Source organism: Macrobrachium rosenbergii, chromosome 4 (genome assembly GCF_040412425.1).
Source record: "Macrobrachium rosenbergii isolate ZJJX-2024 chromosome 4, ASM4041242v1, whole genome shotgun sequence".
Lineage (NCBI taxonomy): Eukaryota > Metazoa > Arthropoda > Malacostraca > Decapoda > Palaemonidae > Macrobrachium > Macrobrachium rosenbergii.
In genome coordinates, this window is record NC_089744.1 from 64041570 (window position 1) to 64055969 (window position 14400).

The window sequence follows — 14400 nt, forward strand, 5'->3', positions numbered from 1 at the left end:
TAGGCACGATCCCAAGATCCCTGAAAAGGAATCTGGAAAAACTAGATGCCGAAGTAGCTCCAGGACTCATGCAGAAGAGTGTGCTACTAGAAACAGCGCACAGTGTGAGAAAAGTGATGAACTCCTAAGGAGGCAGGATGCAACCAGGAACCCCACACTATAAAAACCATCCTGTCGAATAGGATGACTGTGATAGACCAAAAATAAATAAATAAATAAATAAATAATAAAAATAATAATAATAATATTCGAAATTTGAAAATTGCGTAATTAATAACACTAAGATGCAATGGTACTACATCTGTTTATATTTCTGAAAAGGATAATCAATACATACATTTAAGTGAGGCTGATAACCTTACAGAGTAAAGAGAAAATTATGAGCTAAATGAAGTGAACTGGCACGGAGTTTATATAAGTTAGTGTCTATTCAGGTATTCAACTGTTATTAATAATTCTAATATCAATATCTAAGAAGGATCCTGTTTTATAAGGGTCATTATATGTATTGGAAACTTCATCTACTCTTGGGTGTATTGAATTAATACCAAATAACATCTTCATTATTTAATGATTCCAGGTCATCTACAAAGCTAAATATATTTTTATATCTAAGTCAGCTATCTATGGGATTTTTTATGTAAGAATCTGATAAAAATATGCATATATATATATATATATATATATATATATATATATATATATATATATATATTTATATATGTATACATACATTATATATATATATATGTTATATACTGTATATATATAATATAAAACACTTGAAATTATCAGATTACGTGATTTATACATGCAGATGTACCAGAATGAAAACTAGAATACCAGGCATAAATCCTGGCCAGTTTTGTCTTTAGTGTTTCTAAGACATCTTCAAGGGGACTTGAAGACGTCTTAGTCTCTTAGAAATATAAGACGAAAGTGGTCAGGATTTATACCCCAAAAATTCATTTTTTTCTGTGATTTTATTTAAGTATACATACATGCATACATACATACACACACACATATATATATATATATATATATATATATATATATATATATATATATATATATATATATATATATATATATATATACATATATATATAATATTATATATATATATTATATACTGTGTGTATATATATATATATATATATATATATATATATATATATATATATCTAGACTGGATGAAAGAAAGATCCTGTGGTAATGAATGAGAAGAATATTTGTTAAAATATGAAAAAGTACAGGTGAAAGAAGGGATTAAAACTTGTAGGGGACAACGTTCCTCAGTAGAAAATATAACTGCAGATCAAACGTTTGTCATGAAAAAATTATGTGAGAAGTCTGAGAGCAAAGGAAAATTGCAATACACGGCACAAATGGACTTAGAAAAAACCTATGATGTAATCAATAAAGATGCAATGTTGCTGATGCTGATATGCATATTACAGAAGATAAGTTGTTGCAAGCAATTCAGAATTTTATGTAAGTGGGAGAATGTCTAGTTTGGATTGTTTGGTCAGTTTGGCTGTTAATGAGAAAAGTGAGACAATGACATTTAGGCGAAATGTGCAAAGTTGTGGGATAAGAAAACGAGTCGTGAATGGAGTGTGGAATGGTTGATGTTTGCAAATGATACGCTGTACTTCGAGACAGTGAAAAGACACTGAGGAAATCCATTTATTTTTCGCCGACATACAACAAGGCTGCCATAATGTGCGTCAAGAAATTACCACTGTACAAAACAAGTTTTGTCAAAAGATATGGCAGAACTTCGTTTTTTATATTTTTTTGAGCAATGAATATAACTGGCATAGTTCAGCTCTTCGCAACTTAAATTCCGAAATTATAAATTTTAGCATTATCACCGCTTTTACTGAAAAATTTATAAGTTATGCAACAACAGATATGAAGTTTTCATATAGTTTGGTAGTTACCAAATGCCATCATAAATTATGTTTAATCTATGAACAAATATGAGGCATAAAATTTTAATGACTGCAATGATCACTGAGTCAAGAACATACCTGTGCACTGATTGGGTTGAGACATGGCAAGGACAATAGTAGTCTTTCATGCTGGAAATGAATGGAAAGAAGAATATTAGTATTAATCATCCAAAACAACCAAATCCAGAATATGTGAATTCCAGCATCAAATAAGTCTTCTCTAGAGTTATTTTCATACTTTGTCTTTTTGACTGTCTCCTCTCCTCTTCAAAATTAATAGAAAATAAGCCTTAAAAGAACGTCACAGAAGACCTTAAGTGCCTTAATAAAATATCCTACTGAATGTAGTACCTTCGTATCTTATCTGAAACTGGTTCCAAGGGGAAAATAATGTACTAGTACGTAAATCCTTTCTCAGTTCTCTCACCATTCCATATTTAAACCAACAGTCTTCGAAGACTAACAAAGGCCGCGCTAGCATATTTTCTTAACTTTACCGGGTCAATAATTAAGTTCTCAGGAAAATTAAGATGTACAACCAGCTTTCAACATCAAAAGCTGAGTGTCATGAAAGGCATTATCAACGTACGAACGATCAAAACACAAGTTACTGGCACTCATATGCTGAAAAGGAAAGGCATTCAAACGGTCTTTAAATAAGACAAAGTATTTATGACAACAAAATAAAACAAATTAATGTGACTGTGAAAAAGAACAAGTTAGTGATTTGAAATGTCATGAATCCTGAATGTTTCATGTAAAGACAATTTTCAAGTTCGTTCATTAGATTAAAATTTAAAACATAGTTGTTTAAATAATCTGAAGCTCCGTAATTTAACACAGTGAAAATCCTATATTTAATAAGGTGCAGATGATCACAAATACAAGACTAAATCATTAAAACTGTATCATTCTCATTCTTTAAAGTTGAGTCTAACATCCGGGTTGAACACTGCTATTCTGTCAAACAAAATTTCAATTCTGAACAACCTTACACTTGGGAAATCCATTCTTCCGCAGCCTCACACTCTCTTAAAATTCCTCACATGCCACATTTCTTAACGTCTTACCGAACTCATCCAAGGGGTTAGCCAAGGGCGGTTAATCCACTGGTCCTCATCCCATGAAACTGAAGAGGAAAGAGATGATTCACCAATTGTTCGAACTATCTGACCAACCTGTGAAGAAAAGTTTTCTTGAAGAAAATACTAAACTCAGTGACTTACGGGAAATGTATAAAATCGATTGCACCTATGGAGACTGAAGATAGCATCAGGATGAATGGCAGATTTTGTTCAATAACAAAGACTAGCATACTAACAACTAATCTGTGGGGTCACACACTTTGCCAAATACACAAGAACTAATTGCCTTTCTGGACGCCCAAAAAATAACTGTTTAAGCTAAGGCAAAGTACGGATGGTACTGAAAGCATCAGGGTACTGTATCTAGTGTGCATGCCCCTACGAGAAATGACTAAAGTTGGGTTCCAAAATATGGGAGAAATCAAAGTAGTTCCACCTATGGAAACTGAATGAACAGCAGTAAAGATGTTCACAAGCAGACATTATGCATTAGCAGTAAGTAAACTTACAAATGTACCTTATAAACTACTATATAAAGAAGGCGGAGACAAGCACAAACACCACCCTACTTAAAAACGAGTTATGTAACGGACGGCCGTTTGTATGTTGAATTGTTTGTCAGTTGGTTACTGTTCATGCCAATTTAAGTACAGTATGATATAAAATCAATACAGTAGTGTACGTTTTTTTATCCTAAAACACAACACATTGTATATACAGTACTGTATGTACAGAACAGGTGCGCACAACAAAATCTGAATTTACGGGTGGCAAAGGGGAGCACTCTGAACAATTTTAATTTGCGATCCCGTTTGTTTGTATCTTTGTTTGCAAGTTCAATGTTCATAAGTAGGGTGGTGTCTGTAATGTTAACAGAGGTACAGAAAAATGATAAACATTAGTTACCTGTTGCAAATTATATGCATATAGCAAAGACACCTGGTAATCTGCCGTTTTGAGCAGAGCACACGTGGCCACCAAACGATTGAGGGATTTGACGACTCTGTTCCCAAAGACATACCTGGAAAGCACAATCTCTCATGACAGTGAACCTGCGCAATTTAATTCCAACTTCTCTTTCATCATGGATTATGATGTCTATTAGTGCCTAGTAATACTCTATTTTTGAATAATATTTTAGTAAATAATTAAGGCTACAACTATACCTCTGAAAGTGCATCACATATCAGTATTATATGGAAAGTGTTTTTATTACAATAACTAGAATAGTCACAAGCTAAGAATAAAATAGGAATAAAAAGGAAGAAAACTATATATATTGTTTGTCAATAATAATTACATTGTCACCAAATGAACATCACTGAACCACTGAATATAATTTCTAAACAAATAACTTTAATATATGTTTTAACACAAACGGTATCCGAAACACAAACGTTTGTAAAGTCCCCACTCAACGCGTTCTCTGTAATGAACATCACGTTTTCTAAGGTGCCTTCACATTCGACCTGGGTCGGCCGAATGCATATTATTATCATTATTGTGAATTGTACATTTTATTGTCTGTTCAAGTGACCATGCATTATGTATATGTAACAGAGTATTTTTGTAACAGACCAGACATTGTTAATCATTATGTTTTCTGTATGTATTTGTCCTGCTTTTGTAGAGAAATAGTTTGACCTCAGGTCACCTGTAAATCTTTGTACCCACGGTCTCTGCATTATACGCACACGTCTGCACGCTGCTTTATAAGTGGATCGCTTCATCAATAAACTAGTAGTACTTGTCTTCCTGCTCATTATTTCGCACCTCTCTCGGTGGTGACCCCCAGAGTGGTTCCCGGAAGCCATTAACGGACCCAAACGGCGACTAAGTCTTGGCCCGATGAACCAACCCACGCCCCTAACGGACTAACTACGGCGCTCCAACAAAGCATTCGGGCGTTACCGACCCTCGTCGGCAGGTCACTGGCGTCATTAGTGGACCCACACGGCACACTCCCAAGTGTGTATTGACGCAAGTGTTCCCTCACACTCCAAGTGAGAGCACGGAATGAGCATGGACGCAGACACTCCCAACCACACACAAATTACCACGAACTTCTCGGAGGCAGACGCCTACCTTGAGCAACCCCCTCCAGCATGCTCCTCCACGCTGGTACCTGCACCCCACGCAATGATCCCCCTGACGGACCAACCAAAGGCAGCCCTCAGCATAAGGCTGCCGCCGTTCACCCACCAAAACGCAGCGTCCTGGTTCTACAGGGTCGAGGGGCAATTCACGGTAGCAGGCCTAACCGTCGAGGTGTTGAAGGTGGACATCGCCATCAACGCCCTCCCGGAGGAGATATACAAGAAGTTTGCCCCGTGGGTAATGATGATGTCGAGCCCCGCCACCTTCCAGTAGTTAAAAGCCACTCTCGTCGAGACCTGCTCCCTGCCGCTCTCTGAGAGAGCTGCCCGCACCCTCGACCTCGCCCTCAACCCCCGGCAGGAAGGAAACCTCTTGGAAACGTGGCATGCCCTCCAGGACCTCCTCCTCCTCCCCGAGACTGACAGAAGCAGCAGGCGCAAATGAATCAGCCTGTCGAGGGAGATCTTCCTGTGGCAGCTACTGCCAGAGGTCTGTGGGCAGATCAGAGGCATACACCCTGCCGGTCGAGGACCTGATCAGGGTGGTGCAGCAGCTGACGGACTCCACGAAGGCAGCAAAGTGGGTGTCCATGCCCTCACACCCCATCAACTGCCTCCAGCTGGAGGACCCCACCATGGGGGGCATCATCGTCGTCGCCCAGAAGAAACCATCCCACCAGCAGCAGAAGGAGAGGTCGGGGCTTTGCTATTACCAACAGGGGTTCGGGAAAGCTGCCCGGAGGTGCGTAGCCCCCTGCCTTTTCTTCCCTCCAAAAAACGGGGGAGGCGGTGGCCACCCACACAGGTCGCCATGGCAGCAGCAACAGAAACACCCAGGGGCCCCGCACCACTAGGTTTTTACATCTGTGACACTATCTCCAGCAGGGTGATGTTGATCGACACCGGAGCCATGTGGTCAGTGTTCCTGCCTTTCAGAGAGGACCGCAGACGTCCGCCAGACCCGGCTGCCTCCCTGACGGCCGCCAACGGGTCCCCCATCCTCTCCTACAGCACCAAGCTCCTGTCGATCTCCATCCTTGGCCGGAAGTACAGGTGGAAATTCATTGTCGCGGACGTTAGGACCCTACTCCTGGATGTGGACTTCCTCGCCCACTTCGGACTGGCAGTCGACATCGGCCGCAAATGCCTGCTGGACACCAAGTCCTGACAGTCCCTGCCCTTGTCGTCCGCACCCCACCAGTATGGTTCCCTCCTGAAGGAATTCCCAGAAGTCTTCAAATCCGAGCTTCGCCAGGTGCCCGGGGCCCCTGCCAAACATGGGATATGTCATCACATCAAAATGTCCTGCAGCACCTGCAGGAGAGTGGCCTCATCGTCAGGTTTGACAAGTGCACCTTCGGCGTCGAGAAGGTGGAATTCCTGGGCCACGAGATATCCCCAGGAGGCGTCCGCCCAATGTCGTCGAAGGTCAAGGCTGTCGAGAAGTTCCCCAACCCTACCTCCATCAGGGCCGTACAAGAATTCCTTGGAATGGTCAACTACTACAGGAGATTCATCTCGGGGATCGTGCACACCATAGCCACCCCGACCAGCAGAAGAGCTTCCTCCTGATGAAGGCCGCCCTCGCCAAGGCAACATCTTTGGCCCACCAGGACCCCAACGTTCCCCTCCAGCTGACGATGGATGCCAGCAGCGTCGCCTGCAGAGTCGTCCTGGAACAAGTCATCAGCGGGACCCCTCAGCCCATCGCCTTCTTCAGCAGGAAGCTCAGCCCCACCGAGTCCTGCTACAGCACCTTCAACAGGGAACTCTTCGCAGTATACCAGGCGGTACGTCACTTCAAGTTCCTCCTGGAGGGTACGCCCTTCACGATTTGGACTGACCACCAGCCGCTGGTCCACACCTTCACAAAGCTGGGGGACACAAGGTCCTCTAGGCAGCAGCGGCACCTCACGGCCATCGCAGAGTTCACCTGCACCATCAAATACCTCCCCAGCACGAAGAACCCAGTAGCCGACGCCCTCGAGGATCAAGATTGACGCAGTGCAGCTCGGGATCGACTATGAGGACCTTGCCCGTGAACAAGCTGCCGACCCAGAGACCCCAGCCTACTGCACAGCCGTCATGTCGCTGAAGTGGGAGGATGTGCCCCTCGGCCCTGGAGGGTCAACACTACTGAGGGACCTGAGCACTGGCCGCCCCTGCCCCCTGGTGTCGGCTGGTCTTTGACGTCACCCACGGCCTGTCCCATCCCTCTGGAAGGATGACGCAGAAGTTTGACTGGCACGACATACAGAAGGACGCGACGGCCTGGGCAAGGCAATGCATGCAGTGTCAGGCCAGCAAAGTAGGGCGGCACACCGAGTCTGGAGTGGGCGAGTTTCCCCAGCCGAAGAGACGCTTCGGGCACATCCACGTCGACGTGGTGGGTCCTCTTCCCCCATCAGGAGGAGCAAGATACCTTCCAACAGCCGTCGACAGCTCCACCACGTGGCCCGAAGCTATTCCCATGGACGAAGCCACCTCCAGTGTGAGCGCATAAGCCCTCCTCTCCAGCTGGATCAGCCAGTTCGGTGTCCCGGACCACATAATGACAGACAGAAGTCCCACTTTCCTATCCAAGATGTGGACCGCCCTGGCATGCCTGCTGGGGACCACTCATCACAGCAACACTGCCTACAACCCCGCAGCCAACGGAATGGTGGAAAGGTTCCATAGGTCTCTGAAGGCATCCCTCACGGCTCGTTGCACCTCCAAGAATTGGAAGTACCAGCTGCCCTGGGTCCTCCTCGGATTGAGAACCGCCCCCAGAGCCAACAGCGACCCCTCCTCAGCAGAAAAAGTCTACGGGGAGACCCTGGTAGTCCCGGGGAACTCGTCGCAGAAGACAGGGACAACATAGCAACGCGGAGGCTCCGTGACAGTGTTGGGAAGTTCGCCCCCTGCCAGAGGACATATATCGACAAGACGTCCCCCTTCATGTCTCCCGGTCTGTCCTCCACCACCCACGTCTTCGTCAGGGTCGACGCCGTGCGGCCACCCTTAACCAGGCCCTACAGAGGACCTTTCCTTGTGGTCGAAAGGAACAAAAAGGCATTCCGGGTAGCCGTCCACGGAGGGGAAGACTGGATATCGGTATACTGCCTCAAGCCCGCATTCCTGGAGGAGGGCGTCAGGGGCAGTTCCCAAAGCTTCCCGCAGGATATAACAACCCCCCGGCCAGCCCCATGCGCAGGAAAACGTCGTGGGCACCCCCGGAAAACTGCGAAACCAGTTGACATTGAGAAAGCAGGGTGCCCCCTCCGTCACCCCAGCAGATACCTGCTTTGATCAGACGTTACCTATGTCTTGGGGGGTGGGGAGTATTGTAAAGTCCCTGCTCAACGCGTTCTCTTTAATGAACACCCAGTTTTCTAAGGTGCCTTCACATTCGACCTGGGTCGGCCGAACACATTATTATCATTATTGTGAACTGTATATTTTATTGTCTGTTCAAATGACCATGCATTATGTATATGTAACAGAGCATTTTTGTAACAGACCAGACATTGTTAATCATTATGTTTTCTGTATGTACCTGTCCTGTTTTTGTAGAGAAATAGTTTGACCTCAGGTCACCTGTAAATCTTTATACCCGCGGTCTGTGCGTTATACGCAGACGTCTGCACGCCGCTTTATAAGTGGATCGCTTCATCAATAAACTAGCAGTACTTGTCTTCCTGCTCATTATTTCGCACCTCTCTCACACGTTCATATGATGCAACTTTCCATAAAAAAGAAAAATCTTAAAAAAAACTGAGAGAATAAACGTCAGGCAACGCAAAGTAAGAAACAGAATTTTAAAAGGACGAAACAGAGATTGCTAATCAAATTTACCGAGTATCAGATGGTGGATGCTGATAAAGGAGGAGGTAACACTTTGTGAACTGGAGAGACAGAAGTATAAGCTGCTGAGTAACAGCGTTGCGATAGGAGTCGTGTCTCAGATAAAATAGGGGTCTTAGTAAGATGCCAGTCCTCTCATCCACGACGATGTCTGCCCAGCACCGCTCCGAATGTTCTCCGTCGACAAGATCTCTGGAAGATGAAAAGGTGTAGTGAAAAAGAAGTACTGTATAAACACGGTCTACATCATTTGTATAAGGAACTTATCACGTTCATATTTCAAAACGTGACCCTAAAACTACAGTAGGGTCCGGTCGTAATTTTTTAATGCTGATATGGCTGGCAGATGAATAATAAGCCTTCGAACTGGATCCAAAACTAATTCTGTCATCATGGAAAAATTGCTATAAGTACCGTCTGTACAAAAACAACATACAGTTTTGTACACATACACACACACACACACACACACACACACACACACACACACACACACACACACACATATATATATATATATATATATATATATATATATATATATATATATATATATATATATATATATATACAAATATATCTGCTTGTGTTTTTATGCTTATAAGTTTTTGTTCCCATGTATGATTTCCAAATCATTTTACCTTCTGTTTACTTTTCATTTAAATATCCTTTCTTTACACAGTAGCCACACTTTGCTTACTCTCCACATAATTTTCACTGATCTATTCCTTCTCAACATGTAATATACATATATCTCCTATGTATATACACACACACACACACACACACACATATATATATAAAATGCTTAAGTACATATAATCTTTGACATACTTGTTTCATGTAATCTTTTTCTTTCATTCTGACATCTGTTCAGGCTTAACTGAGTGAATTTCACATTCACTACACTGATCATATGCTGTAAGCCTAGCTCATTAAGTACTTGCAATTATTTCCTCCAAACCTTCCTAATTCTCTTCAACTTCCTAAGTGGCCTACTTATCTTTCTTTTACGCAAAAACGAGCATCTAATGATCCTACACCTGCCACCCTAACAAACTTCACACAAACTCAGGATGAGCCCCAACTCTTCATTACATTTTCCCAAAACACGTTTCTGTCTTTAAGGGTCTAACTTCATCTTCGTCGTTTAAGTCAGTTAAACGCCTTCTAACAATATAAATAACAAATCACTAGCTTCTTATACTTTTATATGACATCAGTGTGACTAGCGACGTTCGTCTTGTGGTAAAACCTTCTCTGAGGCGATATTTCCGTTGATTTTCTCGCTAACCTCTGAAAAATGCTATAATTAATTATTATTCTCCCCTCCCCTCCCACCATATTCATCTAATTACCTTTCCAATTACTTCACAATAATCGCATACCCTTTTCGTTTATCAGGTATTTCTGACCCACTCAGTAATGACATCTTTATCAAACGGTCCCTTCTTGTTAATTTATTACCTTTTCATCTATAATAAGCACCAAGATCCCGCCAAAATCTTTACCTGAGACGCCTCTCCACTAAATTGATCCTGAAGACGGAGGAGAGAAGGTAGTGGAGTTCAGCATTATCCGTTACTACTTCGGAAGCAACGAAGGTGAACGTTTTATATCTTTCCTTACTGGCTGTTTCTTCTGTACCTTCGCCCGTCTTCGGTTTCCAATCAGTAGACTGATCTTTAGACTGCGCCATACTGGATTCCGGTCGAGAATTCTCTACATCTGCTGAAGCAATTATAAAAATGAAGGAAACAAGACAGACAATAGAGTTTAAGTATTACGATCCCATAATGTGCAACTCTTCATGTTTCAGGAATTTATAATGGGCAATTCATTGTCACAGAATTTATAAGACGGCTAGGAATCAACAGCCACAAGATCAATTGAAAACTGGATCCTTAGAAAAAAAAAGAAGAAGAAACAAGCTTACAGAGGCTATCGACTTGAAATTCAAGCTTCCAAAGAATATGAGAAGAGATCAGTTATTGGAAAAGAAAAAAAGATAAATTAATAAATAAATGAAAACAACTGAAACCAGCATTATTTCTGAATATGGGCTTTCAATACTAGCAATAAGTAAGGGAGACTGCAATCATACCAGATACATCTGGACTATAAAAAAATTGGGAAATGAAGTCAAATCTGAGTGTTCCACTTCGAGCCTGAATAAAAACCAGTCGTGATTACTTCAGACAGAAATCGTGGAAAAGTTTACTATAAAAACGACCTGAATTCCCGATCGACTTGTAAGTGATTGTGTTCGTTAAGTAAAGCATTTGTTGATTTACCAATCTAACAGTTTATCGTATCTAAAATGATATGTAAAAAGCTGACAACGAGGAAGATCATCTTAGCATATGCATCTGCTACTTGCACTTTAGCTTAGACTATCACGCCTTGATAATCGTAAGAACACTTGAGGTGAAAGAGGGCGAGATAATCATTACTTCTAAAATGGAAGCAAAAACTCAGTCCCCATAATTTTAAGACGCAAAATTTCTTGAACGATTTAAATAATTAAAAATTGATCAAGTCTACAGGGATTTATGAGAGCTTCAAATTTCATGCAAACTTTTGGCATTAAACCTGACAAAAATCATTTCAGAAACATCATATACTAATGGAAATGTCTTAACTTGATACATCTTATTTCCAACACTTCAGTGACCTATTTCTGGAAACACTGCACAAGCAATGCAAATAAATTAAAAGACAATACAGTGTTCAAGTGCAAAAGTTACACAAGTTATCACAAAGGGGCATAAATCAAGGCCTCTGACGTAAAGTTTAGAAACAGATATCAATACTGTGATATATTTGAATGGCCATTTAAACAGCATAATGAACATATATCCAATTTTCTTTGAAAATAAACTATGTCGACGCCACTTTTATGGTATCAATAAACAGCTATCATTAACCAAAGTTTGTCAAGAACAATGACTATGAAATCGTATTTCTGAACAATAACAACATACAATAATGTAAAAATGGCTGTTATTTGAATCCCACAGACTTACATGCAGAAGAACTTTCTACCGCTGTGTAAAGAGCAACGACTTGTATATTCTGACGAAGGCAACAGTCGACACAGGACCGGGTGTTGTAGAACTCCGAAGCCTCCCACTCCACCACCAGACTGAACTGGGAACACGGGATGTGGTCGACTCCATTGCCTTCGCTCCACACCAAGATGCAATGCTCATCGATACTGGTTTATAATATAAATAATAATTACTTAACTGTCCCCGCCCCAAAATTCATTTTGATGAAACGAATATTGAAAAATGATTACGTGACCTTTCCGCTACAAAGAAAGGACCAATTACAAACATAGTTTAAACTCCGCTGATGACGCAAGCATAATTTTTAATGAAATAAGTAATAATAATTATTGTAACAAAACCAAATTATGGACAAGTAAGCCATTTCACATGTGCAAAATAACCATCAAGCAGTTACAGACAATGACATGTGAGTTTGCATCATTCTTATCCTTCCACTTCAACATCGTTAATTCATCCTCTCTCCCCTCCCGCCTACCCGCTACTTATACAATGGCACTCATCTCTCTGTCTTTCAGCCTGGAAAATGGCCTTATTTCATCCTAACAAAAAACTGGAAGTTCTTGCTTCCATTCCATCCATCCTTTTTTTCAGAAGAACACACATGCTCTTTGAGGCAGGAGTTAGGGGGAAATCCTCAAAGGGCTTAAAGGACGCGAAAACTCACAGTTGCAGAACCTCCTGATAATCCGGCACTGAAGGCAATAAGCCGACCCTGGATGCGCCCAGCGTCTTTTGAAGTTGCTGGCATACAGACTCGCTTTCTCGCTTGCAAACTATCAGTACCTGTAACATTTTTCTGGTTAAGGATTCCCTTCTGTAAAAAGTGTAATAAGATGTACACGAAACGTACAATTCATGATGATACTATTTATTATTTATATCATTATTATAACACTACTATGAGATTCAGAGCCTTGGTCCCGGTGATTTTCCGGAATAACTTTTTTTCTGTGCATTTGACAAAGATATTACTTAGCCATAGTACACTTTACATCCCTACCTAATTTTCGGCAGCATTCTTTATTACTTATATTAGAAAAAAGTATATTCATAAGAGTAAAATAAAGCAGCCGAAGCCAGTTGCGGAACACTCTAATGTATGGGTTCGAAGTTATACGTGACGTAAACATATGACGTCCCGACTCCTCCCACAGGGTGATGATGACAAACAGCTGTCTCTGAAATTCTGAATGAATATTCGTACCTTGTCAAGGCTTCAAGAATGGCGGCTATGATAAGTCATTGTCCCCGTGGTTGCAGGACAGCTTTTGTGATTCGACTTGCACAATTGTTTAGAAGTGAGGAAGCCCGTGGCAAACCCTATGTAAGCTTGAACGAATAAATGAATAATAGGGCCCTTTTTCGGGTAAGGAGTACACCCGGACATCCACGGCTACCAAGTTTTCGTCATTTGTTGACTTCCATAAGGTGCAGAAAGATAATTATATATGCTCTATAGAGCAATAGTTGTTGATTTCTTAGTAAAATATAACTTGCGGAACAACATTAAAACTTCCTTTCCAAAAAAAAAAAAATGTCATGGGTTATAATACATCACTGAATGACCTCTATAGGTCCGGTGCTTGGGCTTAGCCCGAAACGCCATAATCCACCCACTGATTATAATGTCAAGTTTCCTCATATGTAATTATGTTAAATAAAGGATCCATGTAAGGTTTTTAAATACCAAGATTGCTTGCACACTAAAAACTATAAGTATACTCGGTCCTTCAATTTGCTCACTTGAATGATTCTTAATTGAAAGTGATGAATTGGCAGATCATCCAATTACGACCTACAATAAGCAACTGTTTGTCTCTATGATTAGACGAAGTCATTCTGGACTCATAAAACCTGATAATAATAAGCGAATGAAAATATTAACAGTAATTAGCTGCTTGTACATTGCGCAACAAATGTCAAGCGGCCATTCATTTTTCCCCTTTTTCGGACAACAAGGATTCTGGCACTCGATCTCATGGCATAAATCCTATATACTACTGCTCCTGCTACTACCACTACCACAGAGTGTAAACAAGGAGTATTGGTTGTGTTTCACTGTTGCCAGAGGTTGAGACTCTTTCACGAATAACCAATTATCCATCGAGAAGGAGGCAAGTTAATGACGTCATACGTTACGTCATTATATCTTCGAAAGTCATTCCTCTGAGTTTGCTGGCGACGTCTACAAGAAGCCGGTGTTACTCTTATAATTACCAGAATTATGCAACTTTCGTAATACAGAATACAGTAAAAAATTAGGTAGGGATGTAAGATACCCTGTGACGGTGTCATCTTTGTCAGGTACGTTGATAAAATTTTATTCCGGAAAAACACC

General features: G+C 41.4%; 1 protein-coding gene across 3 annotated transcripts in view; it reads right to left on the bottom strand.

The window, feature by feature from the left end:
* LOC136835184 (uncharacterized) overlaps positions 1–14400 on the bottom strand; it is a 185970-nt gene that overhangs the window by 13559 nt on the left and 158011 nt on the right. For 2 of the 3 annotated variants that reach the window (XM_067098420.1, XM_067098412.1), the window contains exons 9-15: positions 12727–12845; positions 12015–12205; positions 10500–10719; positions 8980–9180; positions 3953–4067; positions 3032–3139; positions 2040–2090 (exon numbers count right to left, since the gene is read on the bottom strand). In XM_067098420.1, the coding sequence (XP_066954521.1) occupies positions 2040–2090; positions 3032–3139; positions 3953–4067; positions 8980–9180; positions 10500–10719; positions 12015–12205; positions 12727–12845 (1005 nt within the window). The remainder of the gene's footprint in view (positions 1–2039; positions 2091–3031; positions 3140–3952; positions 4068–8979; positions 9181–10499; positions 10720–12014; positions 12206–12726; positions 12846–14400) is intronic. The other variant, XM_067098424.1, reaches the window with a different exon arrangement.